This window comes from Periplaneta americana, chromosome 1 (genome assembly GCF_040183065.1).
Source record: "Periplaneta americana isolate PAMFEO1 chromosome 1, P.americana_PAMFEO1_priV1, whole genome shotgun sequence".
Lineage (NCBI taxonomy): Eukaryota > Metazoa > Arthropoda > Insecta > Blattodea > Blattidae > Periplaneta > Periplaneta americana.
The window spans coordinates 157771299-157798124 of NC_091117.1; the positions used below are offsets into that span (position 1 = coordinate 157771299).

Below are 26826 nucleotides of genomic sequence, written 5' to 3' on the forward strand. Positions count from 1 at the left end.
GATTCTCGTTCTTGTTTGTAGCTGACTGGTGGCAACAAGTTATGTGTGATTATTTCTGCTTTCATTATAAAATTTTGCAAAATTTAAGTTGATATTTAATCGTTTAACTGTGTGTTATTAATATAATATTAAATGCACGTTATTGTGTAAACATTAAGAAGTTTGGGGCTACCGTTAAACTTTCGCAAATGAGTATATGAGCACTTCATAAATTAAAATTATCGCGAAGTAACAGAGCAGGAAATAAGGCCCATGAAATAAATACGAGGAAACGCCCACAAGTTCATAGAAGTTCCTGAACTATAAAGTTCAAACTCTGAAGCACAATCTTTTTTGCAAGAAATGAAACAAACAAAAGACTGACGATTCCTAATGCAGAAAGAGCCTTGGATGAACCATCAACCTCAGGTTTTGTAAACATCCAGGGGACGCGGACGTGTTCTGTCTGCGAAGAGAATTGTTGTAGATATTCATGTGTGTGTCTCTTTTGAATGTTGGGTGCACGAGGAATGTGTAGGTCTCACTGAGGAAAAAACTGAAGATTTTGTATGCCCAAATTGTGTTCAATACTTATATTCTTTATTGTGGGCCTTATTATGTCACAGCAGGATATAAGGCCCAGTGACATGATGTTAATTTTCATTGCTCACAGCTTTTATGTGTCTGTCTGAATATTTATTTGAAGTAAAATAATTTAGGATAACTATAAGGGTATACTATTCTATTGTTTAAAAATTTCTGAACGTTTTCATTTCAAAGAAAGAACGTTTTATTTCTTTGGTGGGCCTTATTACTCCCGGTTACCTTAGTTTCTGTCTGTAGCACTTCTGCGTTACAAGTACTGTACAGTCGACTGTCACAAACGTATTTCTACAAACATTGTCTCCAGGTCCAGGCGACATAACAGATTAATTTTGGTAAACGTTATTATAGCGACAAGGAATCACATAGTGTCCATTACTTGTGGCTATTCAAAAATGATGCTGACAAACATTCCTTTGTTTATTTCCAAATATCTCAGAGAAATGGTCTCTCCAATCCTCTCAATAGTCTAAACATAATTACTGTTGCCACGTAAGAATGTAATAACTAATAAGTTGGTTGTAATGTTTTGAGAACCCCACAAGAGAAAAAGGAAATAAACATATTAAAAATATGGGCCTATTTTGTCCTACAAAGGAGCAAGGCAGTCTGTTATAGTACTTGCTTGTGCCAGTCGTGTTTCGTGGTAGTGCACGGGTAATAAGAAATCAAGTGTCATTGTGATAGGTTTTGTCGCGAAATAGTGGCCATGGAATCAGAAGGTAGTGGTCCTAGTAGGTCCTACTCCCAAAAACTCTACTTCTGGTGTACCTAAATATACAGGACGGAAATAAAATTGTAGAAAATTATGATAAACAATTCCTTAATTTAAAACTTGGTTTTGCTCTGATGAAATAAACTGTAAAAGAGCTAGATGTAGGTTCTGGCTCTTCTGTTCCTGCTGTTGTTGATCCTTATGAGAATCCTCCCAAGATAAGGAGACGACAAAGTGTTTAAAAATAATTTTATGCGCTGATATTCAATTTTTAATAATACATTTTCTTATAAGAATTTTAAAAAATCGTTTAAATAAAATAATGTAAAGGGAGTTTAGGTAAAATAGTCAAAATAGGCCTATGTTATTTACGTAGTGTACAATCTTCCAATCAAAAGTACGATAATTTGGAACCAATTATGCAATCCAGTCAAGCCTCAGGATTGGCAACGCTGCTTGACACTAACAAAACAAATGATTGTAAACTAATCCAGAAATGTTTGCGATCAGTGACAGGGTATAGGTTAATGGACAGAAGGAGAAATGAAGATGAAAGGTAGGAATTAAACATGTTTTCGTTAAATAAGAAATATATATATATATATATATATATATATATATATATATATAATAGAATACAGAAGTAAATGGAACATACAAATAAACATATAAATAAGAGACTAGCTGAATTATCTCCTCGAAGTCTGAATACTCAGCGAATCTACGCGAAGTCAATTGGTATGCATTGAGAATGCGCCAAAATAGGGGTTTAGCACAATGTAACAGAAATGGCCACAGTGGTGGATCATAATGACCCTTCAACAACAAAAAAAAATTATTTCATCTGATGAGCTGAGTCTGGTATTTATTGATAGCGGCTGCAACTTAAAACAGTCTGGTATAAGATTGATCAGACTACTCTGATCAAAATTAGGCTGCTGAAAAGGAATTTAATTGAATTCTATAGAGTATAAATGGTGAAATAGACAAGGTGGTATCACACAATCTCAAAAATGTGTTGGGCAGTAACTTCATTGTGAATATTATAGGCTACTTCCTATAAGATTTCTCACATTTCGAAGAAAGTACATTCATGTTGTGATATGAATAATGTAGAGAATTTCGAGTTATTTATGCGTGGTTTTTGTTTTTAAGGGGAGGCAGAGGTGAAATTTTCGAACAAAACTGAAGAAAAAATGAAAATTTGGTTTTTTCCATTTTTATTATCTTTATTTTGATATTCCGATGTTAGTTTTTGATTTTGTGCCCTTAAAAGTATGAAATTAAAACCAAGATAACTGTATTACTATACATATTATTCCCATAATAAACTAATACTTATCATTAATTATATACCTTCTCTGAACTTATAAATAAAAAGAAATATTGAAAATTTCTTACAATATGGTGCATGGAGCATTATATATCGAACGATATAAAGTTTTATAAAATTATTAATATTTACAGAAGTATTGTACTTAGAAAGTTGAAACTTGTTACGTCCATTACTAATAACCAGGGAACGGATTTATATGGACTAAAAATATATGAAATATGTAAATATATATGTAGTTATTTTTACCAAAATATGGAATTAAATATGGATTTTTACCAAAATATGGAATTAAATATGGACTTAAAATTATAAAAAAATGACTATGTACGTTAAATATTGGTACATTTTAATCAAACTAAACAAAAAATATAATGGACGTACCTTATCTTCCAATGTAGTTTCAACAAAACACAATTTTTATTGTCTGTTACCATAACAATAGGTTACAAACATTTCTTTCAAGTGCTGAAAAGTGAATCTTCTTCTATTGTCTCTGAGGATAGATTTATACTGACTAAAAGAGCGTTCGACGTCACAAGAAGTAACTGGTACATAATTCAATTTCACAATGTCTGCTGGGGATAAGTCCAAGTTAATCTTCACTGTTGATTCACCACTCATCACAGCAACAACCTTTTGTAGTTCTTCATATCCAGGGTTTTTTGAAAGTACAGTGTCCACCTTAGCTCTTACTGCATCTGCAACTTTACCTCTACCACGATTCAGTTGTTCCACAGTACTATTTATAATTTCAAAACTTTCAGATAGTGAAAGGTGCCTATTTTGGAGACTTTTGAGCGTTTTTATGATGCATGAAAATGTATGCTGAATGTGAGCTAAGTCATTCTTCACACTTATGTCACAGGTAACTGTTTTCGCAGTATCAATTGAGACTGCATCTTCAGAGTCCAATGCAAGGAGAACATTGTTAATAGAGTCTATATGTTCGGCATAATATTCAACTGCTTCTAGCCATGTACCCCATCTAGTTAAAATTGGCTTTGGTGGCAATGGAATTTCAGGGTACATTTCTTTCAACACGTTAACTCTACTGGGAGCTTTGAGAAATACTTTTTTCACTGATGAAATCAACAAATCTACTTTAGGGAAATTGTCTCTGACCACTTCTGCCACACGATGAAATGCATGCGCCACACAAGTAAAATGAGTCAATTTAGGATATACAACAGATAATGCTTGTCCAGCTTTGACCATATAAGGGGCAGCATCGCTAATAAAGAATAACACATTATCGTACATAATACCCTTTGGCCACAGGATACCCATAGCTTCGTTGAACAGTTTAACTATAGTTTTGTTATTGCACTTTTCTAGAACATCACAATGTAAAAGAATTCGTTCAGAATATTGTTCACTTAACAAACCGATAACTACATTACCAACAAGTCTACCTTCTTTGTCGGGAGTCTCATCAATGGAAACCCAAATTGAACTATCTTTAATTTCATCTCTTATCTTCTGTATTGTCTCATCGTAGATGGATGGAGCATACGTCTTCCTAAGTGTTGACTCATCCGGGATTGTATGTTGAGTATATTTTTCAAGGAATTCCCTGAAGACCTTATTCTTTAGTTTGTAGAGAGGAATATCAGCAGAGATGAGAGAACGGCACAGGTCGATGTTAAACTCAGATCTTACATTCGATGTTGTTGGTTGTGTTAAAAACAATTGTCTCTGCTTGGAATTTAGTTGTTTGTTGGCCTGATGTTTACTAGTTGTAATGTGTTGTTGCACCAGGAACTTTTGTGTAGATGATACTGCACACTGACACAAATTACAAAATAATATTTTATTGTCAGTTGATAAACCATCTTCTTTAAATTCTGAAATGTAACTTGTTAGTTTTGATTTTAAATTGACTGAATGACGTACTTTTGGCATATTTACCGTCTTTATAGTATGATTTACAAAACTGAACCTATGTGTACTCTGACTGGCATTTAACTGTTGAGCTGCACAACTGAAGTCTGTTAAAAATTTTAAATTAAATTAATACAGTTTTGTAACTTACTTTCCCATTGTTGATAGGACTGCTAATTTTCAAATAACTCTGATGTTAAAGGGATTACTGAACATGTGTTTAAATCTCTATTGTTGAAATGTATTTTTAAAAGTTAATGGAATTTTGTTTTGTTTTATTGTTAAACCTAATATAATATGGACTGTTTTATATGAAATATGGAAAATATATGGAAATTAACGAAAATATGTACTAAACTCTAAAATATGGAAAAATATGGAAAATAAAAGTAGGATTTTTCAACCCTACACATTGTGAAACATAAAGATAATGCAAAATATAAATTATATTAGCTTTATAAGTAAATATGTATTTACATATAAATCCTTTCCCTGCTAATAACATACTTAGTATCCATGATCAATTTCAAACAAATCGGATAAATTTTGTGGATTTTGAAATATTCACCTCTGCCTCCCCTTAAAGATATTTTCTTAAGTTCCTTGAACAGAACGGTTAAAACGAGTGAAATAAGCAGTTAAAAGGCCTGGAGCTCACATAGATTCTTTCTCATAGCCGCAAATACCCTTGTAAGGACAAGTGATTGCGTCCGTTTTAATTGTTTCTCCTGTCATTTCCGCTTCTTTTATTCAGATTAAGTTATTACGTTTTTTAGACTTAGAACGAAACTTTTCTGTATATACAACCACGTTATCAGATAATATAAAATAATTTACAATCATTATTGTCGAAACATCACCTACTTACTTACTGCAATAACATTCGGAAATGAAACTATAAAAGGCAATGATAAAATCAACTGTTCGATTTATTTTTACAATTATTATAGGCCTATAAGATTCATTACTCATTTCAATTTCTGCAGGTAAGAACAGTAGCCTAAATGCCGATGTTATCTATTCCGCAGATTTTACGTACACTTAGCTGCTTAACCGTCATAAATGTTTTCGCCTTTCCACCTTTAAGTATAAGTGCAACGAATTTATTATCTTAATTACAGTATTTACATTTGGAATGAAAGCGAATGCCAGTCATTTAATTTTTTTCAATTTATGCTGCACTTATTCCTGTCCAGCCTACTTAAATTCTATAATTCCTCTTACTGAGAGCTACTTATGCAGGGTGAAAGGGAACAGATGCACCAAAATTTAAGAGATGATTCTGCATGTGAAGTATAACAAAACTTTTATTAGACTTTTCCTTCGATGAAGCACCGTTAAGCAGAAAAAAATTGTATTTGCCCAATGTTTGCAGCGCTCTATTGCGGTAACGGCCCGAGAGAAATGGGTGATTGCTATTGAAGCAGATAGGTAAAAATAATGTGAATAGTTAAAGTATTGAGTCTTTTTTTTTTTTTTGTAAATCAAACCATTTAGCCATGAATTTAAATTGAATAATTGCGAAAATCGTTTAAATAAATCTTGCAAAGTAGCGCATTGTTGAGTGCGTGAGACGGAGTACAGCAGAGGGAGAGAGGAAGGTAAGGGATGGGTGGTAGCTCTTCCTAGAGTTATTACAGTAGCCGTGATGTTGCCAAATGCTTCATAGAAACAGAACGATTTCCTCTAAGAAGGTAAATGTTACAAAAATCTTTTTTTCGAGTTTTCAAACCTCTCCTCATGATCTATTATACAGGGTGTTTCCGAGGTGGTGTTACAAACTTTCAGGGATGATGGCGAAGGGCACATGTATCAATTTGAGATAACGAACCCTGGTCCGGAAATGACCGAGTCAATAGTTACAAGCTAAAATAGTTGTGTGGAAATGAAATAGTTTTATGTGTATTTTTCTGTACATCTTACACATACTGTATTCATCTGACGTTGTTTACGTTGTCTACTTACAGTATTCCATTCAATGCTCTGTCTGAGGGATAGGGACAGGAAACTACACTAAAGGAATGCAGATAGCGCAATGTGTAACGGACATGATCGGTCCTGATATGCACGTCTGTAGACAGCAGTGTATGTGTACAAGTTGCAGTGTCCAGTCGATCAGTCTTAGTGAAATGGAGGAGTACACGAGAGCGGAATAAGCAGACCTGATTTTCGAATACGGCTGAGCCAATGGGAACAGTAGACAAGCTCACAGATTGTATCGGCGTCCAAGTACCCACGTAGGAGACATCCGGCCCATATCATTTTTCCACGACTATTCCAAAAGTTAAGGGAAGAAGGGCACGTGGTACGAAATTACAATTCCATTTCCACACACTATTTTTGCTTATAACTTTCGACTCAGTCATTTCCGGACCATGGTTCCTTATCTCAAATTGATACATGTGCGCTTCGCCATCATCCCTGAAAGTTAGTAACACCACCTCGGAAACATTCTGTATAAGTTTCACTTTGGTGCAGAGGTTGCGTTCCACCTTGCATACCTCTCTTACTCCACATCCCTCTCTATGATCTACAAGCAATCACGTCGATTTAATAGTTAGGTTGTCATAATTTTGTCGTGCTATCCTTTGATAGGAATGATGTTACTCTGGGATGTAAACAGTTATCGTGCAATACTCTTTTTTTGACGTCTCTACACTTCTTGCTCGTTCTAAGAGGTTACGTCGTCTTTCCGAAATTTTCTCCCTCAAATTCTTTCAGTCTCTGCAGTGCGGCAACGAATTCCGGAGTGAGACAAACAGTCATCTGGTTTAAAGCTCACGTAACTAGATCTATCGTCTCCAATATTGACTTGTCGACTGTTAGCTTAGCAAAAAGGTTTCCCAGACACAGTCAGGTATATTGATGGGCAGATAGATAAGACAGCCATATAGTCAATTAGCCACAAAATGAACAGTTGAAAACACAGACAGAAAGACGTACAGGCTGCGTACAAGGAACATTATTTTTTGATCTGAGGGATGTTGGAAGTATATCATTTCAGTAATTCTTCTATACCAAATATCTTACTATAATAATACCGGACAGCTGTATACTACCAGCATTGACGTGAGTGCGAAATATCGCGGACTAGACATCTAGGGGAGCGGCGTGGAATTACGTCCACAAATACAAATATTAACATAGCGGAAATCGAACTATTGTTTAAAACGCGAGGTACTGATGTGGGACAATATACGAGATACTTGAAGAAATGTTGAATAGTACCTATTTAATGTAACATTATTTTATATCAAAGCTAGCGGAAATCGGACTATTGTTTAAAACGTGAGGTACTAATGTGGGATAATATACGAGACACTTGAAGAAATGTTGAATAGTGCCTATTTAATGTAACATTATTTTATATCAAAGCTAGCGGAAATCGGACTATTGTTTAAAACGTGAGGTACTAATGTGGGATAATATACGAGACAATTGAAGAAATGTTGAATAGTACCTATTTAATGTAACATTATTTTATATCAAAGCTAGCGGAAATCGGACTATTGTTTAAAACGTGAGGTACAAATGTGGGATTATATACGAGACAATTGAAGAAATGTTGAATAGTAGGCCTACCTATTTAATGTAACATTATTTTATATCAAAGCTAGCGGAAATCGGACTATTGTTTAAAACGTGAGGTACAAATGTGGGATTATATACGAGACAATTGAAGAAATGTTGAATAGTAGGCCTACCTATTTAATGTAACATTATTTTATATCAAAGCTAGCGGAAATCGGACTATTGTTTAAAACGTGAGGTAATAATGTGGGATAATATACGAGACAATTGAAGAAATGTTGTACCTAATTAATGTAACATTATTTTATATCAAAGCTAGCGGAAATCGGACTATTGTTTAAAACGTGAGGTACAAATGTGGGATTATATACGAGACAATTGAAGAAATGTTGAATAGTACCTATTTAATGTGACATTATTTTATATCAAAGCTAGCGGAAATCGGACTATTGTTTAAAACGTGAGGTACTAATGTGGGATAATATACGAGACAATTGAAGAAATGTTGTACCTAATTAATGTAACATTATTTTATATCAAAGCTAGCGGAAATCGGACTATTGTTTAAAACGTGAGGTACTAATGTGGGATTATATACGAGACAATTGAAGAAATGTTGTACCTAATTAATGTAACATTATTTTATATCAAAGCTAGCGGAAATCGGACTATTGTTTAAAACGTGAGGTACTAATGTGGGATTATATACGAGACACTTGAAGAAATGTTGTACCTAATTAATGTAACATTATTTTATATCAAAGCTGCATATTATGAGAAATATTGCATGCTTCATATTTTTATCAATTAATTGTTGTGTATTTTTTCTTTACTTTAGTGAGACAAAATTAATTCTGACATGAAGAATGAATTTACAATAACGCTTTATATACGCATTGCTGACAACCGCAAAGATAAAAATGGTAGTAATGTGATGCTTGGAATTAATTAGTAAAGGCATTAAACTTAATTTGCAAAAACCTTAAAATTTCCAATATCTTTTAACTTCTATTCATTTATTAAGCCTAAATAAAAATGCTATTTTTTATTGTTTTATCAACGCAGAGACAAAGACGTTAGGCCTAATAAAGAATTTAGTTGACTCACGTTTTATGAACTGTCGGAAATCGAAAGTACGATTTGGAGCAATTTGTAATACTGTAATTGTAGCAATTATGAACAGAAAACATACACCCTGACATTTTAACACATCACTAATTAATAAAACTATTAACTAGCCATTGCAGTTGATTACAGCTTGCTTCGCGAGTATCTCCACACCGACCGCCTAGGTAGCAGCACCAGCGTCGTTCGCGCGCAGAACTGCTAGCTGTCCGGTATTATTGTAGTAAGGTATTTGTCTATACTTTCTATAAAGGAAAACTGAATATAATAATAATAATAATAATAATAATAATAATAATAATAATAATAATAATAATAATAATAATAAATTTAGCTTCCCTTATGAAAAGGTTGCCAGATTTGACAAAGCGTATTACATAATAATTTGGAAACACACCTAAAAGGTAAAATGATTTACATTTGAAACGGTTAGGGAATCAAATATACAAAATGCCAGAAAAATTTACACCTAAGTAGCGTTTGTGCTCATTTACATTTAAAAAAGGGGGAAAAAATATCATCAGATAGGTTAGAATGATTTGAATGCCATATACCGCGAGAAAAATAATAGTACGGATTTATTGGCATTGATATCTAAACTAATGAACAGCCCAGCGTATAGATAATTATACAGTATGGACACTTCGCGTCGGTACTGTTGATGTAGCAGGACTGGTATCAATTATCTTCAAACCAGTTGGAGCGTGCAATTCTGCCTGTAGTTGGCACTGACATCACACCAGCTAGCAGCCGACACAGAGGAAATATAACACAATTAATACATCTAGGTACATTATTTACTCAAATAAAATAAATTGGACCGATGAAATAATAAATCCGTCATTAACTGTAATGTCTAGACTAGAGTTCCTTTATAATGAGAGTTGAGACGTTGACTCCAACAACAATTAAAATATGTAATGATTTGACGGCGCTGAAAATGGAAAAACGAAACTCCTATGAGAAGTAAAACCATATACCTGTATTATATTGTATACAAATATTAAACGAATTTGATAGATAATTTTATAATGTATTATATTATTTTGTAATATAATTTATTATACATAAAATATAAAAAAAATATATTATTACATCTAGTTCGTCACTGAGAAATAAGGAAAAGCTGTTAACTTGAATTTATTTGAAGGAAAGCGTTACTGGATTATGCAATAAGGTAGGCGAGTTTGAATCCTGTGTCTCAACTCTATACTCACTTATTATCTTAGTGTGTGCTCGATTACACTAACTTCTAGCGCTCGCCGAACAGTCAGTGAGGAATTATTAACCATTATATTGGGAAAACTTTATTTCTCACACTACTTTATTAAACCGTGTCGGACTGTAAAGAAAACAACTATCGCAATGCCCGTCTTGTATGCAAAATCTGCCTACCACATAAATGTGTATGTGGGGAAGTTATCGACACTTTCGGTCATCATGCTCTGAGCTGTGTCAAGACTTTTTCTAGACATTCAACAATATTAAAAACATAATCAAGAGAGCATTAACATCTTCTGGTATCCCTGATATTTTAGAACCCACTGGGATTAGTCGGACGAATGGAAAGCGCCCTGATAGATTAATCTTGGTCCCGTGGAGCAAAGGAAAATCGCTTATGTGGGATATGACATGCGTGGATACTTCAGCTCCATCCCACTTGCCCTCAACTTCTAAAATCGCAAGCTCTACAGCAGAATCTGCCGTACGCAGTAAACGTCGTAAATACGTACATCTAGTAGACAATTACATCTTCATCGTCTTTACTGTCGAAACACTAGGCTCCTGGTATAAAGAAGCAAAAGATCTAGTTTCCGAAATTGGTAGAAGTTTGGTGACTGTTACTGGAGACCTTCACTGCACCAATTACCTACGGCAACGAACAGGAATAGCCATCCAACGTGGAAACGCAGGCATCATTTTGGGAACCTTTCCAGACGCCAATTCTCTGGATGAGATTTTCTTTATTTGAATGTCTGAAAGCAAGACAAGGGTGAAGTACGAAGCCCCGTAGAATGAAGATAAAACTCCATTCACGGCAAGAATTGAACCACGGACCTCTTCGTTGAAAAACACACGCACTATGTACAGAGAAATAGTGACAGACCATAAATTAAACCTGTTACGAATTAAAGTCTAAAAATTCCTCGGGATATGATGAAATTTTATATGTTGTATAATGATATAGCATTGTGTAATTTTAGTTATTTAATTTTCCTACCATTTTTTTTAATCTTCTATTAAAATTATAGCATATATTAACCTGTTGTATCGTATAAGATACTTTGTGAATTTAAGGGTTAAACATTTTCTTAGCGCATTCTATCCAATACAGAAAAGTACCGGTTTGCATTGGTTTAGCTTCTCTAAGTAAGACTCGACACGGAGGACACATTTTTATTCTTGGAGATTTATGAATTAGATATGAAGATGACAAATTTATCTCAGATCAATAGAGATTTGCATTTAAATGTCAAGGTTTCAAATCGCTTTTGGCCCAGCTGTAAATCGGCCAGCTGACTGTTTCTCACCGGTGATCAGGGTTCAGTTCCAATCAGATTTTGTGAATATTTTGGTAGATTATCGACTATGAGACACGTTCACTTTGAATATTTCAATGTTGTATCCAATTCTCGTTCCAATATTGCTCCATTGTCATCGTATTATAATTTTATCCTTGACAATATGTTTCTGTTGTTATGGAGGACTGTTGAATAAGTAATTTACAGTAGAATTTAAATCTTGTTGTACACACTAAATGAAAAAGTTTGTTTTCTAATATTCATTGTTGTAACTGAATGGGAAGATAAATATGTACCTTTCACAAAATATTACGAAAATTTATTTCAATTAAAATAAAGGTAGATGCTTTGAAATGTTCTCAAACTGTGAATTAGCATAAGAATGGGGAAGGAAAACTTTAATACACTGTAACAAGATTATTTTACTTTTGATTGGAGCCCAGTCATACAGTGTGTTAAGACTGAAATATTGCTGAAAACTCTTTATTATTCACTTTATGAAAAAATACCAAAAACAAAAGTTGTTGGAGATATCCAACTAAAACGTATGGCTGTGGCCTTACAAAAGTATCGATTCACGTACAGAGTGTAGCAAAAAATAACACTTTTTTAAATGGCACCCTATATTATATTTTTATATATTTGAAATCTCCAGTCAATTTTACATAAAAAATAGAAGTTTGACTCAGCATAAATGATGAATACTCTCTTGTAAATGTTATAGTTCTTTCAAATGCTTTGATAATGTAACACAAAATAAATGTGTGTATTCATATGGATTAGGCCATGAAATAAACAAAACAATAACATAACTGTTTCAGACAATGTTTAAAATTATAACAAATGTTCAAAATGAGAACCATTCAAGGCCAAACAATGCCCCAGTCTATCACGAAAATAAACAATGACTCCTGTTCATTCCTGAGTTCAAAACTGTTCATCATGCCAATGCTTTCCGAAAGAGAAAGGATAGAAATCCTAATGATGGTTGGTTATGGTGGCAGAAAGAGAAATCAACAAGAGGTATGTAGTTTATTTAATGAGGTATAACCAAATAAGAACACAACATAGTCAACAGTTTAAAAAATTGTAAAAAGAATTAATGAAACAAGAAGTGTCAAGAATGAACCAAAAGGTGGAAGACCAAAAACAATTACAGCTGATGAAAATGCCCTTGATATGATGTTATGCATTGACGAAAATTCTCATAAATCAGCTAGACAGGTGGCACTTGAATATATCAGTCATTTATCAGTATGGAAATTGTTGAAATCACAGAAATGACATCGATATAAAATTCATCTTGTGCAAGAGTTAAATGAGGATGATTTTTAAAGAAGGAATGAATTCTATGAAACAGTCATCGGATTGATAGATCATAACCCAATTAGTAATTAGAATCACATGTATTTATATATATATATATATATATATATATATATATATATATATAAAAATTTGTTCAATATTGGCCATGTTATGACTAAGAATGTGATGTGCCGTAGCCTGTATTTCTCGTTAGCCACGGCTATAGATAGTATGACGTAACTCGTCGCCGTTGCTAAGCAACTGATGTCAGAATAGTGTGACGTAATTTATTGCGGTTTCTATGGAATAATAATATCAAGTAGCTTGTTGCCATTGGTAAGCGAGTGACGTCAGATATAGAAACTTGCTTAATGTTTTATGCATTTTATCCTCGAGCATAAACGTTTGATGCTAAAAGTTGACGCAAATAGTTCTTTCAGCCTCCTAAATTTAATAAACCCTTTGTTTGTAATGTTAGCTTCAGCTCATACACGTAACTGCGCACTTGGTGGAAACTAAATTATGTTACGCCTACTATTGCCCATGAACGGACTACATATTCTGAAGATTACTGTTTTGTGTTGTTTCATGTCATATTTTGTAATAGAATCGTTTACTTTGAAGGAATTAAGGATACCTAAGAGCTGGCGTGACGAATAATGGGCAGAGTAACCATGTAATATTGAAATATTATGTAACATCTGCTTTTACAGGAGAATCGTGACATTGAAAATCTTATCTCTAAACAAGATAGCTCTCAACCTTTCACTAATCAATTAATTAAACACCTACTGAGATACAATTCTGGGTAAATTGTCACCGGCACTTTCAAAATTTCTAATGTGCACTATTACTAAATGTAAGCACTTGTCGAAATATGGCTGTGAATTGTCCATGGGAAAGAGATTTTCTACTTCGCAAACACAGATTGCTAACTGCAGCTGAAATGAGGTTTATGAAAGAAAATTTCGAATACGCAATACTGGTAGCTGGAAGTGTACGGAACAATACTGTAAAAAATCTTTAAATCAAATCTGCATTTCACTTCTTTAAAATGACAGAAGTAAACGAAAAAACACAAAGAATGTGTATTTTATAATATCAAAATTGTATTCTTCGGGTTGTAGAAAACGTGTAAAGATATGGGTAGAGATGTTAAAAAACCACTGGCATCTGAAATTTTAAAGGGATGTCATAATAATGATTATGGATTGTGAATGGGGTCATTGAATGCTGAATTGAGATAAAACGCTAAATAATTAATTGTTTTGCACATTTAATTTCGGTCCTTTTAAGCTCAGTGAGCTGTTGCCAATTAGCTGAACGGCAGCCTATGATAAATCTAATCATTGTCCAGAGCTGTTACAAATTATTTGATTAAAAACTCCAATAATTTCTTAAATAAATCATCAGAACTTTAAAAGAGTTTCAAATAGAGTAACAGAAATCTGTTTCCACTTGCGAAATAATATTTTATTACATCATGCTACTTCTCTTTACAATGAGATTTTGTGTCATATAGCACGGAATTTGTTCTTGTATGGTTTAAACTGGCAAAACTGCATTAAATCACAAGCAACACCACGCATAACTGTCAGTTTGGTGACGTATTCGTTTCACGAGATTAATAGAATACCTACCAGAGTTAATAAAATTGTGGTAATTAATTTAAAATAAGTAAGGATTTATATTTTTATTTCTGTTCGTCTGATTCAATATAAACAAAGGAGGAAATTCCATTATTAGATCTAAATTGACGTTCTCTGATAATCAGACGATAATGTGTAGAACTTACCTCCAATTGACCTCTTTCCCCATGCAGCAGATAGTCTGTTCCAGTTGGTGTCACCTCGTTTTCCCCATAGACCTTTCAGGTTGTTCCAGCCAGGGTCTCGCTTTCCCCAGGAACCTGTACAAGCATATCCTATGTTAGGACAATGTGGTCAGGCTATGAAATATTCAAATGTTGTAATTAGTACTTCTTTTCAATAGTACTTCATTTTCAATGCTTGAATTTTATTTCATTCCTCTTTTTCCCGGTCTTTTTGTTTCTCTGCAATTATTTTATTTTGGCGAAAATCAATTCAAATTTATATACATTGTAACTACTATCTTAAAAGGAAGGCTCACCTTACTGATGATGGATTTTCAAAACAATTGTTCCCCCCTACGTTCCCATTTGAAATAAGAAACCTCCCTACAAATTTCTATAACCGGAGAAAGTCTAGTTTTCGAGATATGATTTTTTTTAAATTCTTCAATCTAGAGCTGTAACAGCTAATGCAAACAATGCTATGTGCCAAACATATCGGGCGATAAATTCCATCTAGCTGCATGCCGTACTTTCAGAATCTGCTTGAATAATATGTGAAGAAAATGAAGTAACAGATACATAAGTCACGAAATTGACTGTAGATAGTCCCTGAAGAAATGATATGGAAATGTAAGCATACTTGATATTACTCACTGTACTAATCACAGTAGTGGAAATCGTTGCAAAAATGCTCAAAACACAGTGAAACTTTGCGTCACGAACATTTTAGAAAAGTAAGTTTCTCTCAGTCAGCTTTAGAGTAGTTCTGTACATCAACGTGAAAATAGAATTCTACAGGAGTGACGACTTTGTGGTTTGTTGTCAAGGTACTCGACTTAATGCCAATCGTATTTAATCATATTTATATATCTAGGATATGAAAGCTGATTATGCGTTAGGGGCTGCAATTTTACCCCATTATCTCTCTGATGCACAATATAATATTCGTGTCAAGTAACAGAACACTATCGACTCTCACGTAGACAGCGCAATGTATAAATGTAATCAAGTTTCTTACATTTTAGATTATAAGGAATACATTTCGTGTGAAAACTAGAAGCCAAAACGTTGATCTCCTCATGTATATATTTATTCACTCTGTAAATGGGTATATACCCGATCATTTAGATGATCACTAAATTATTTATCAATGCATGTGTTTCGAATAACAACAATTTAAGAAAACAAACTATGAACAGTAAAGTAATTCATAGCCTGATAAAGAAACTGAACTGTGACGACACGCGTACAACATAATTAAAATATGTTAGCCTCGTGATGCTATCTTTTTCCTAACGTTAAAACATTGATATTTACAATACAAGGTTAATATATTATAAGTACCTTTTATTAATTACCAAAGAAATAAACAAATAAGTAAATAATATTAGTATCGACATAGACATTGTGACAACCCTTTCACTCAGATTGTGAAATCCTCACTGGACACATGGTAGCCTACTAACCTCTAAAGTTAGCCCAGTCCGCTGCCCGTTTGCCCCAGCCTCCCTTGAGCGAGCTCCAGGCTCTCTTCATCTCCTCTCCATCTTCGTCTTCCGCCAGTTCCTCGGCCGCCATGTCATCATCGAAGCTGTTGCTATCGAAATCCAGGTCCGTGTCCCTCTTGCCCCACGCTCCATGGAATTTGTCCCAAGCTCGCTTGCCCCACATTGGCCTCAGTTCGTCCCACGCCCGCTTGCCCCATCCGCCCTGAAACAAATGGACATCTTATATAGTATAATCATAAACTAAGTGAAATTGCAAGTATTTAGATGATGATGATGATGATGATCATGATCATAATAATAATAATAATAATAATAATAATAATAATAATAATAATAATAATAAAGACAGTTTCTCTTCTTAAACTTTCTAGAGCAACATATTGCTCAACGATAGTTCAAATTCTCAATGTACCACCTAAGTTTCCTTTATGACTCAGACAATAGGATATATACTGTAGAAATTTTTTTCAGGTATTCAAAACGTTAGGCTATAAAAAAGTTACCTTGTAGTCTCTACTGCATACAGAAAAAAGAAAGATTTCTTTATTTAGATTTTCTACCGAGCCGCAGGAGGTCTAAAGTTTAGTGTATACAGTAAACTCTTTAGTTCTTTTTATTTTCATAATTATTTGATGCACGGTCATAGGAGCTTAAGTAATAGATAATTGAGAATGGATGTCTACGCGGTCTTTCACCAATGCGTCAGGGATGAAGAGACCCATCGTCTCGAAGGCGCTGATAAAGTCCAGCAAATATTTTGTGGTGAGGGTGATTTCTGTTTTGAAACTATTGTTAGTACTGTACATGTGGAGACCTCTTCTTCCGTTTCCGCGAGCCTCCCCATAACACATTACCATGTTGGCTAACTCGGGAAAAGCATAGACATCCATTCTCAATTGATAATTAGACTGTGAACTGAAAGGAAAAGGTATTGAACATTAAACGTAAACAAACAACAACAACCCTTTTCGTCTCTTACAAACATCTCAACAAACAAACAGGGGTACAAACATTCGCATACATTGACATACGCCAGCGCAAAAACATTTTCAATGGTAACTTCGAAACGATGCGTCAAAAGACATAGGTTGTTTAACAAAAAGGGTTCCTTATTGTTAGATCTATCACCCCTCAGAGTTTGTCGCAGAGGTTTTGAATCACCCTGGGTATATATACACACAGAGCCTTCAACTTAAGACGCAACCCTGATCACTGCAGGCGGGCGGGCGATAGGCCGGTCTGAATAGCGGGAATACCCAGCGGTGTTGTGCGGCGGCAGGAAGGTGCGCGGGCAGATAGGCCCGCGGGTGGGGTATGTTAAAACAAAGTGTATGTGAACAATCCTCACACATTAGAGGAACTTCAAGAAAATATTCGGGCCTTGATCTCCAGCATTTCAAGGCAAGAATTGGATCGCGTATTTCAGCATCTTCTTCGTGTTGTATTGAAGCTGGTGGAGGTCATTTTGAACATCTCATGTCTTAAGGTAAGAAAATAAACACCATTCAATTGATTTTACAGAAGACAAACTAACTCTAAATTGGGGTAGAAAGAATGCATGCCAGGCCACTTAGCAGTTCAACGCCGCTGGGTGTTACCGCTTGAGAGTACGGCCTGCTGCCGGTGCTTGGGGTGCGTCTTAAGTTGAAGGCGCTGTATATTTTTCTTTTTACAATTCCTAGTGACTTATAAGGTATTTTGTTTGGTATTACGGATTTATGTATGCGTGGAATACAAGAATACAAGTCATAAGACTAGCATTGTAAAATAATCAATTTTCCTCAAGACTTATTATCTAAAGTTTTGTCGATAGTAACGGCTTATGTCGACATATGCTTCTTACTATCATCTGTAGAATGTATTGAAAGAAGCCCTTATTTTCCCCGAAATTAAAAATTAAATGGTTCACAAAAGTTGTAAATAGTGACGGCATTTCGCAGAATAAATTTTGACCCCGTAAAATGAAAATAATCGAGTCGCAGATGGTTTCATTTAGGTTATCTTAAATTTTCTGACATAAGTATGTTTGCAGTTCATTTCTTTGATACATACTGGTATGATTTGTTATTATTGACAGATAAAATAAAAGGAGTATTGTTTTTAAGTTCCAAGATATGGTAAGAATGCAAAATAAAAGTTACAAATATGTTACAGGTTGCATCAACCTAGAACTCATCACGGGAAGATGGCCGGTAACGAGCTTCACCCACCCACTTAAACCTACTACTATTTGTTTTTGTTGCTTGTTTATTCTATATTTACCTGTACTCTCATTTTTGTCTTCGTGGAAAACCTGCCTTCTCAATGGATGGGAGTTGTGTTCTTGCGCCCAATTTGGACCTGATGAAAGTATGTCTTCCTTTTCAAGCACAAACTGTAACTGAAGCAACACTGACTATCTTCACCCATCTTTTTCGGCCTGTTAGGCAGACGATCCGGGTTCGAGACCCAATCTGACCTGAGAAACTTGTGGCGCACAAAGTTATAGTTGGGGTTTTTCTCGGGATTCTCCCGTTTTCCCATATATATTAGGCATCAACAGCTTTACGCCCAGTCCTATCACATTATCGTTCCATAGCATTCCTCAAACGCCGGCTGACACGGAGGAGCTGGTCCAGGGTCGAGTAGGATTGTCTCCTCGAAATTTGATTATGCAGCGAACCTAAATATACACCGTGTCCCGCTTAGAGGGATCGAGAAATAAGTGCTAATTTAAAGTATAAATAATGGTTTTATAACATAACTTTTTGTACAACTTGATGTAAAAACTCTCCGAGTTTCGTAGAACGGTCAGTGCAACTCGATGTATAAGCCTCGAACTACCCTCAAGACATCTAAAACATACTCAACCTTCTGCCAAGTGTTCCATAACATTTGTGGAGTGATTAGCGCGGCTGCATTTATAATGCGTTGTTTCAGTTTTTATCCAAAGTGTCAACTGTACCACGTTGATACACAAAATTCGTCATAAAGTCCCAGAAAAAAGGTCAATGGCCGTTAAGTCTGGTGACCTAGGTGGCCAGGTAAGTGTTCTAGTTATTGAAAAACCGATCCTGGGGGAGTCGATTAACAACAGAAGTTTTGCACATGTCCCAATACACATACGCTTTGATTGTGGCCTCGATGAAGGAGAATGGTCCAATGACGGAATGTTCTACTGAATGGCGCCAGGTTTGTTTTCACGATAAACGTTAGTGCGCGGGCGCATGGACATGCAACTGTTTTTAAACCATTGGTGCATAAACTTGGACAGTTTCTGATTCTTGTCAGATGTAAATCAAAACCATATCTTCATCTGATTTTAAATGGTGAGCATTTATTTCTCGATCCCTCTAAGCGGGACACGGTGTATTTAGCCGGTTTAGGACTGTAAAATGACCAGCGTACTCTCCCGAAATTTACGTAAATCAATTCAAAATGTACCTGCATTCACATATTATGGGCTATTCCATATGAAATCGATCAGTAAAAAACCTCGCATTTTTAATACTCTAATTTTTTCCCTATTTATACTAGGTGCTGAGGACAGTGCATTTTCAAAAATATACTATCGAAAGTCAAACGGTTTTCGTACTATTGAGCGACAAATTTAGCGTATTTTATGAAAACAAGCTTCTCTCAGCGTTCTGAACTCTGGAACCATTTACTGCAGAACATTGAACGGGAGCTCATTTTGAAGCTGACATTTGATAGGTTATGATAAGAAGTAGGTAATCCTTATTTTTATTGTATACAGAGAGACAGATAATCTGATTTTACTTACTTTTAGGCTTTTTACCCATTTGTAAAAATGTGAAAAAAATTGAGAAAAAAACTTGCATTATTAAGAAGGATTAGGCATTGTTTGCTTAGTGACTCGGTAATAAGTTTCGAGGGTATTAAATAGATTATTTTCACACGCCTGGACTTGAACGGCCCAGTACAGAAAGCACTGACCGAGAGCTGAAGATAAGCGAGCTTTAGTCGTCATTTTACTCCTGTGTTTATGAAAACTTGTGATAAAGCTAGCCCAGCTATGTGCTACTAGACGAAACATCACGTGTTTGTCTCCTGCCCTTGCTTGTCTGGGCTAAATCCCGTCTCACAGTCAGCTGGTTACTTCACGCGCGTACTATTTATTTTCTTTATTTGATATTTTCAATACTTTCTTATTAACGCTGCACCAGTAAAAAATATATGTTCATTTGTGCTTTCAATGCGGAATCTAACCATATATTTTAAAAATATTTTTTCGTGGTCAAAGGCGTCTTAATGAAGAAAAATCTAAATTTCTCCATTTCCATAAAAAGTAAAAAAAAAAAAAAAAAAAAACTGTTTACATGTCATTATAAACTTTAATTTATCAGCATCAAAATAAACCATGATTTTGATCATTGGGTGAAAGGGTTTCGGAGCCACAACAGTTTAAAGTTACTAATTTTATGAAAATACGATACATTTAAATATGTTTAATTTAAACACTATGAAGTTCTGATGCCTCAAACTTTGCACAAAGCATTGTATCTCAGTTGTCAACGGACAGAAAAAGTTTCATTGTATTTAAAAATTGCAAGGTAAATTTTCTCTGTAATTCGGTCGATTTGAGATGGAATAGCCCATTTGCATCAATGAACACACATTCACATGTTTACTCGTACATACAAATGCAAGAATCTATGTTAAGACATTTATTGATATCCTACAAGAATGAAGTATGACAGGCATTTAAAAACTTGGAGGTTGTTTTGAAACAATACCTATGTAGCACGGCGAACTATTCTGACATTTGATAAAACGACAGATAACAAAAGTGAACTCTTACAATGGCGGCCGCCTGCACAGATTGGATTGTGACGTAACGACGAGAAACGTAGGAGTTTACGTATAATTAGTATTGAGCTGTTATTGATTGAAAACACATGAGCTTTGGAAGGCATTTGTTTGGGAATCAAGGTATATATTTTGCTGTGAGTTATGAATGACACTTGAATGCAAATGAAATTTGGCACTACAGAAGTCTTTTAAACGTGGCTGCAATGACAAAGCTCCAATTAAGTTTTGTGTGAATACTAATTATACCGCACGCAAATAGCCAATTCGTATTGTCATAAAAATTGAACGTTGAGTAGGAGAACATGCTCTTTCGATCCGTTTGTGTAATTCGGCATTTAAATATTTACAATACTAATGTGATTTACAGAATTACGGCCAATAACTTCAATTTAATTCAATTCACTTTGTCTTTTCCACATAGAAAATATGTCGATGATTTGCATATATCATTTGAATATGACTTTTGAAAGTTCATTTCGAGTCCATTTCTTTGAAGTGCGGTATTATTTCCTATAACGGCTGTTCCTGTGTTAACATTCTGTTGCATAATAAACATGCATTCTTTATGACAGGGTAAACAGTGAAAAGAGCGTGGTCTACATAGTGTAAATAGTTCAAAATTGTAAATATTAGTGTAATTGTTAAAATGGTCCATGTTTTTTTTTTCTGCCCAACATTCGCTTGCTAGATGCACTCGCGTCATCTAATTAAAAACACCAATAATACTTAATCTTGTAACCTCGTGGGACGTCGGTCTCTAGCTTCATTTTCAAAGAACTTTCCCAACTAGAATCTATTCTTGAAGCCAGAATGGACCACTGAAATAAGGTCTAACATATTTTAAGAATTATAACTTTCAATTCCAGTATTTGTAACTATAACTATAATAATAATAATAATAATAATAATAATAATAATAATAATAATAATATATAATAATAATAACATAAGAATAGCTATGTCATATAAATTTATTAAGAGTTAATATTATATTGTGTCTACTTCAGCCATATAATTAATCAATAAAGTAAAATATATTGCCTTTGGTATCGTAGAGGTTGGCTTTCCTCTGCAACCCAAAAAAACGAAAATGTAAAATTTATCGTCTTATTTGGATGCACTTGAAATAATTACATTTGGGTATGGGCTATTCCATATGAAATCGATCAGTAAAAAACCTCGCATTTTTTAATACTCTAATTTTTTCCCTTTTTGTACAAGGTGCTGAGGACAGTACATTTTCATAAATATAGTATCGAAAGTCAAACGGTTTTCGTACTATTGAGCGACAAATTTAGCGTATTCTATATAAAAAAACAAGCCTCTTTCAGCGCTCAGAACTCTGGAACCATTTTACTGCAGAACATTGAACGAGAGCTCATTTTGAAGCTGACAATTGGTAGGTTATGATAAGAAGTAGGTAATACTTATTTTTATTGTATACAGAGAGACAGATAATCTGATTTTACTTACTTTTAGGCTTTTTGGCCATTAGTTAAAATGTAAAAAATATTGAGAAAAAACCTTGCATTATTAAGAGGGATTCGGCATTGTTTGCTAGTGGGTCGGCAATAAATTTCAAGGGTATTAAATAGATTATTTTCACACGCCTAGACTTGAACACACGCACTGGCCGAGAGCTGAAGATAAGCGAGCGTTGGGCGTCATTTTACTCCTGTGTTTATGAAAACTTGTGATACAGCTAGCCCAGCCATGCGCTACTAGACGAAACATCACGTGTTTATCTCCTGGCCTTGCTTATCGCGGCTAGCTCCCGCCTCACAGTCAGCTGGTTACTTCACGTGCATACTATTTATTTTCTTTATTTGATACTTTCAATACTTTCTTATCAACGGTTCACCAGTAAAAAATATGCGTTTATTTGTACTTTCAATGCGGAATCTAACCATATATTTTAAAACTATTTTTTCGTGGTCAAAGGCGTCTTAATGAAGAAAAATCTAAATTTCTCCATTTCCATAAAAAGTAAGAAAAACTGTTTACATGTCAATAAAAACTTTAATTTATCAGCATGAAAATAAACCATTATTTTGATCATTGAGTGAAAGAGTTTCGGAGCCACAACAGTTTAAATTTGCTAATTTTATAAAAATACGATAAATTTAAATATTTTTAATTTAAACACTATGAAGTTCTGATGCCTCAAACTTTGCACAAAGCATTGTATCACAGTTGTCAACGGACAGAAAAAGGTTCATTGTATTTTAAAATTGCAAGGTCAATTTTCTCTATATTTCGGTCGATTTGAGATGGAATAGCCTGTATGCTCTGCGTACAATATTTTGAAGAAAATAGACCATAAACATTAATACCATTTTGAAACACGATAAAGGAACAGCAATGTTATGAAACATATAAAACCTGAAATGAGATAGTATGTGTCACCTTGGTGGTGACACTCGCTCATATAGTTTCCATGGGTGAAAAAAATTAAATTAACAAATATTTATAATACGAGAATTTTTAGGATCGATGTTTCCTTTGCTTTCGTTTATAGAATGCTTTCTTTCATACATTTTTGTCGCCTGTTTAAAAAACTGCTTCTGTTTATGTTTCTTTCATTATGGGGTTACTGGAATGGTATATTTTAGGCAGCTAATTTAGAACAGGCTGTACTTGGACATGCGACAACACTAGAAGGCTCGTCTATCTAATAGCACAGCAAAAACTTCGCTTTCGTAATGCAGCCTGCCGGGGACATTGCTCTAATTATCAGACTTGTCGAGGGGTGGATGTGGCGGATAGTGTTACATCTACCATGCGGAGTTCGCATTACTCAATAAGTTAATGACATGCGGATGGGATTATTTCCAGGCGTGTTCAGTGTTTTTCGAAGGCCGTCGTCCACATACAGCTGGTGCGAATGACTGCCAATCAATTGGCACGTGCAGTGTTCATTCCAGAGAGAGTCAATTGCAATGACGGAGTCTGTAAAGGACGGTAGATCGCAGGGATCTTATTGTTGACAACTTGCCGGTACAGTTTTGAGTTTAAATAGATTGCATGCGACTCTGTCCAACATTCCATTCAACTAGTACATGAATCTACTGTATCAAAATTTCACTTCGAAGATTGTGATTGAAACCTCAATGGATTCAAAGGGGGTGGGGGACAGTTGAAGGGTTCAGAGCCATAGTGGGCCAAGCGCCATTTATTGAAAAAAGAGAAAGCAAGGGTTAAAGTTAAGTGAGTACCTTATCCACATTTAAAATGTTTCTCTTTACTTCGTAATGTCCATGTTTCTGCTCTATATAATGCCATACTCCACACAAAGCACTGCACTAATCTCTTCCTTAGTTATTTTTCAGAGGTTCGCATAAGATGCTCCTTTTTCTATTAAAAGCTTCCCTTGCCTTGTTATTCTCATTTTGAAATCCTGGCAGCAGCTCATGTTACTACTTATAGCACACTACAAGTATTTGAAGTTGTCCACTTGTTTCACTGCCTCATTTCCAAATCGCAAGCTTACATTCTTTATTTTTCTTCCGATAACCATGGGTTTCGTCTTGTTTGCATTTATTTTCATCCCCTACTGCTCACAGCCATCATTTATCTTCAGTAGCCTATCTCTTAATATCGTCTCCTTTTCTGCTAACAACGCAATGTCATCAACAAATCTTATGCACTTTGTTCTTCTTCCTCCTACTATCACCCCTAACATGTTCTCAAAACAGTTCTTCACTAAAACCTCGAAGTATAAGTTGAGAAGAGAAAGTGATAAAGGGCATTCTTGTCCTGCCCCTCTCCCAATTCCACTTCCCTTTGTCATTTCTTCTCCTATTCTGAATTGTACTCGTTGTTTTATGTAAAGGTTACAGAATAGCTTCCTCTCTTTCCAATCCACGCTAATTTCTTCAAGATCCCCATAAATCATTATTAAAATCACATCACTACTACCAACTTCGCGAAAATCATCCTTACATCAGTACTAGAGCCCGGATTTCCATACACTATCAAATCTTAAAACATCATTTTCCCTCAACCGTTATATGCAGGGATTAAGACGAGCAATTTTAACGTTACTTTGAATTCCCGGTCGTGGATCACATCACATATGATCAGATCGACATTTCAGATTATATGATATTCAGTCCTCTTTGCACTCTTACCGACAGTGTTCTTGGGGAAAATGGAATCGTTTATTGATTTGCTTGCTTATGGAACTATTACATGCATCCTAAAAAAAGAAAGAACGGATATACCGCAAAGTGTGAAGAAGAGAGTAATTGAACAGGAAAAGTTACACCCTTTAAATCACAGTTGTGATAGTGTTTACTACATACTGTACTTTCCGCAGTGGAAGTTGATTTGTGAATTTCTGTATAAATTACGTCAAAAATATCTCTCGACCACATCGCCATGGCATCAGGATAGTTCATTGTGCACTTGGAGACTGAACTGGATGCAGAAATGTCAATAGAGGAAATGGGAGGAGAAATATTGAAAAGGCAGGCGAAAACTCGTCCTTGCAGGGGAATTTGGCCCTGAGAACAACTGAATATGTGAACTCATCTCACTCAAAGTTTCGCCTTTCCACAGAGAATTTTGAAGAAGAAAGCCAACATAATCTAATAGCTGCTACATGAAGGGGAAGAAGCATGACGCTTAGTAACAGGACAGGATCGCCAAAGATGTTAAAAGCCTGCACATCGACTGGGACGCCGCTGTCGTCTCAAGAGAAGGGATCCAAGTCCTTGCACTGTGTGAGTCACCCCAGTAAACTCGCCCAAACATCCGAAGTCAATGAAAACTTTATCTGCCAGTCTTTTATCCCATACACGTGAGTTCCCCCTATGAGGTGCCGTGATCTGCAGGTAGAGCTGAGGTAATTCCCACAGTCCCAAGAATTCAAATGATTGCCAGTTCGGCAATCCACAAGCGTCAGGCCTTTTAAGCTTCAACTCATCAGGCAGGTCGGAATGCGAAACTGTATGTGTATGGTGTCCTTTTAAACGTCTATTTATTATTGTGGAATCTATATTTTACCTGATGTTTAATAGATTAATTCTACTGTAATTGTTACAGTCCCCTCTGTCAGATATTATTAGCGTAAGTAGGAAAATTGTGGTACTTTGATTTTGTTGAAGGTTTAAGAGTTGAATTAGTGATTGAAATTTCTTGCTGACTGATCATGGCGATGCGATGCGATGCGGTGCGCTCCCTTCGCGTATGAAAATCAGCCCCGCGGTTCGTGTTGGCCGTGTTCACCCACACGAACCTCCTTGCAAACAACACAGTTGACAGAAGCGAACGATTTTCCGCGTACTGTTGCGTATTGATGCCTGCTTGTATTTTTCATAAGTGTCATTACACGGGGATTACAATTTCGTTTCCATGTCCGCTCCACAATTGAATTTCCAATTCAGTGACAAAACAAACTACGTCAACTGAACCGTACGCGCCTACCTTCGTCGGTACTTGAATTTGATTTCAGACGAACTTGTATAACGATGACAGTGAAGTGCACAGAAGTTCAGATACAGTCTGTAGCCGTGATTCTAGCCTTAAATCCGAAATAAATAAATAAATAAATAAATAAATAAATAAATAAATAAATAAATAAATAAATAAATAAATAAATACATACATACATACAAGCCACCGGCGTGGCTCAGTCGGTTAAGGCGTTTGCCTGCCGGTCGGAAGTTGCGTCCGGGCACGGGTTCGATCCC

At 35.2% G+C, this 26826-nt stretch overlaps 1 protein-coding gene across 1 annotated transcript in view; it reads right to left on the bottom strand.

Annotated features, from left to right (window-relative positions):
- Nucleotides 1–26826, bottom strand: part of Mip (Myoinhibiting peptide precursor) — a 434384-nt gene that overhangs the window by 24801 nt on the left and 382757 nt on the right. The window contains exons 3-4 of the mRNA XM_069830320.1: nucleotides 16280–16523; nucleotides 14796–14909 (exon numbers count right to left, since the gene is read on the bottom strand). Coding sequence (XP_069686421.1) covers nucleotides 14796–14909; nucleotides 16280–16523 — 358 coding nt within the window. The remainder of the gene's footprint in view (nucleotides 1–14795; nucleotides 14910–16279; nucleotides 16524–26826) is intronic.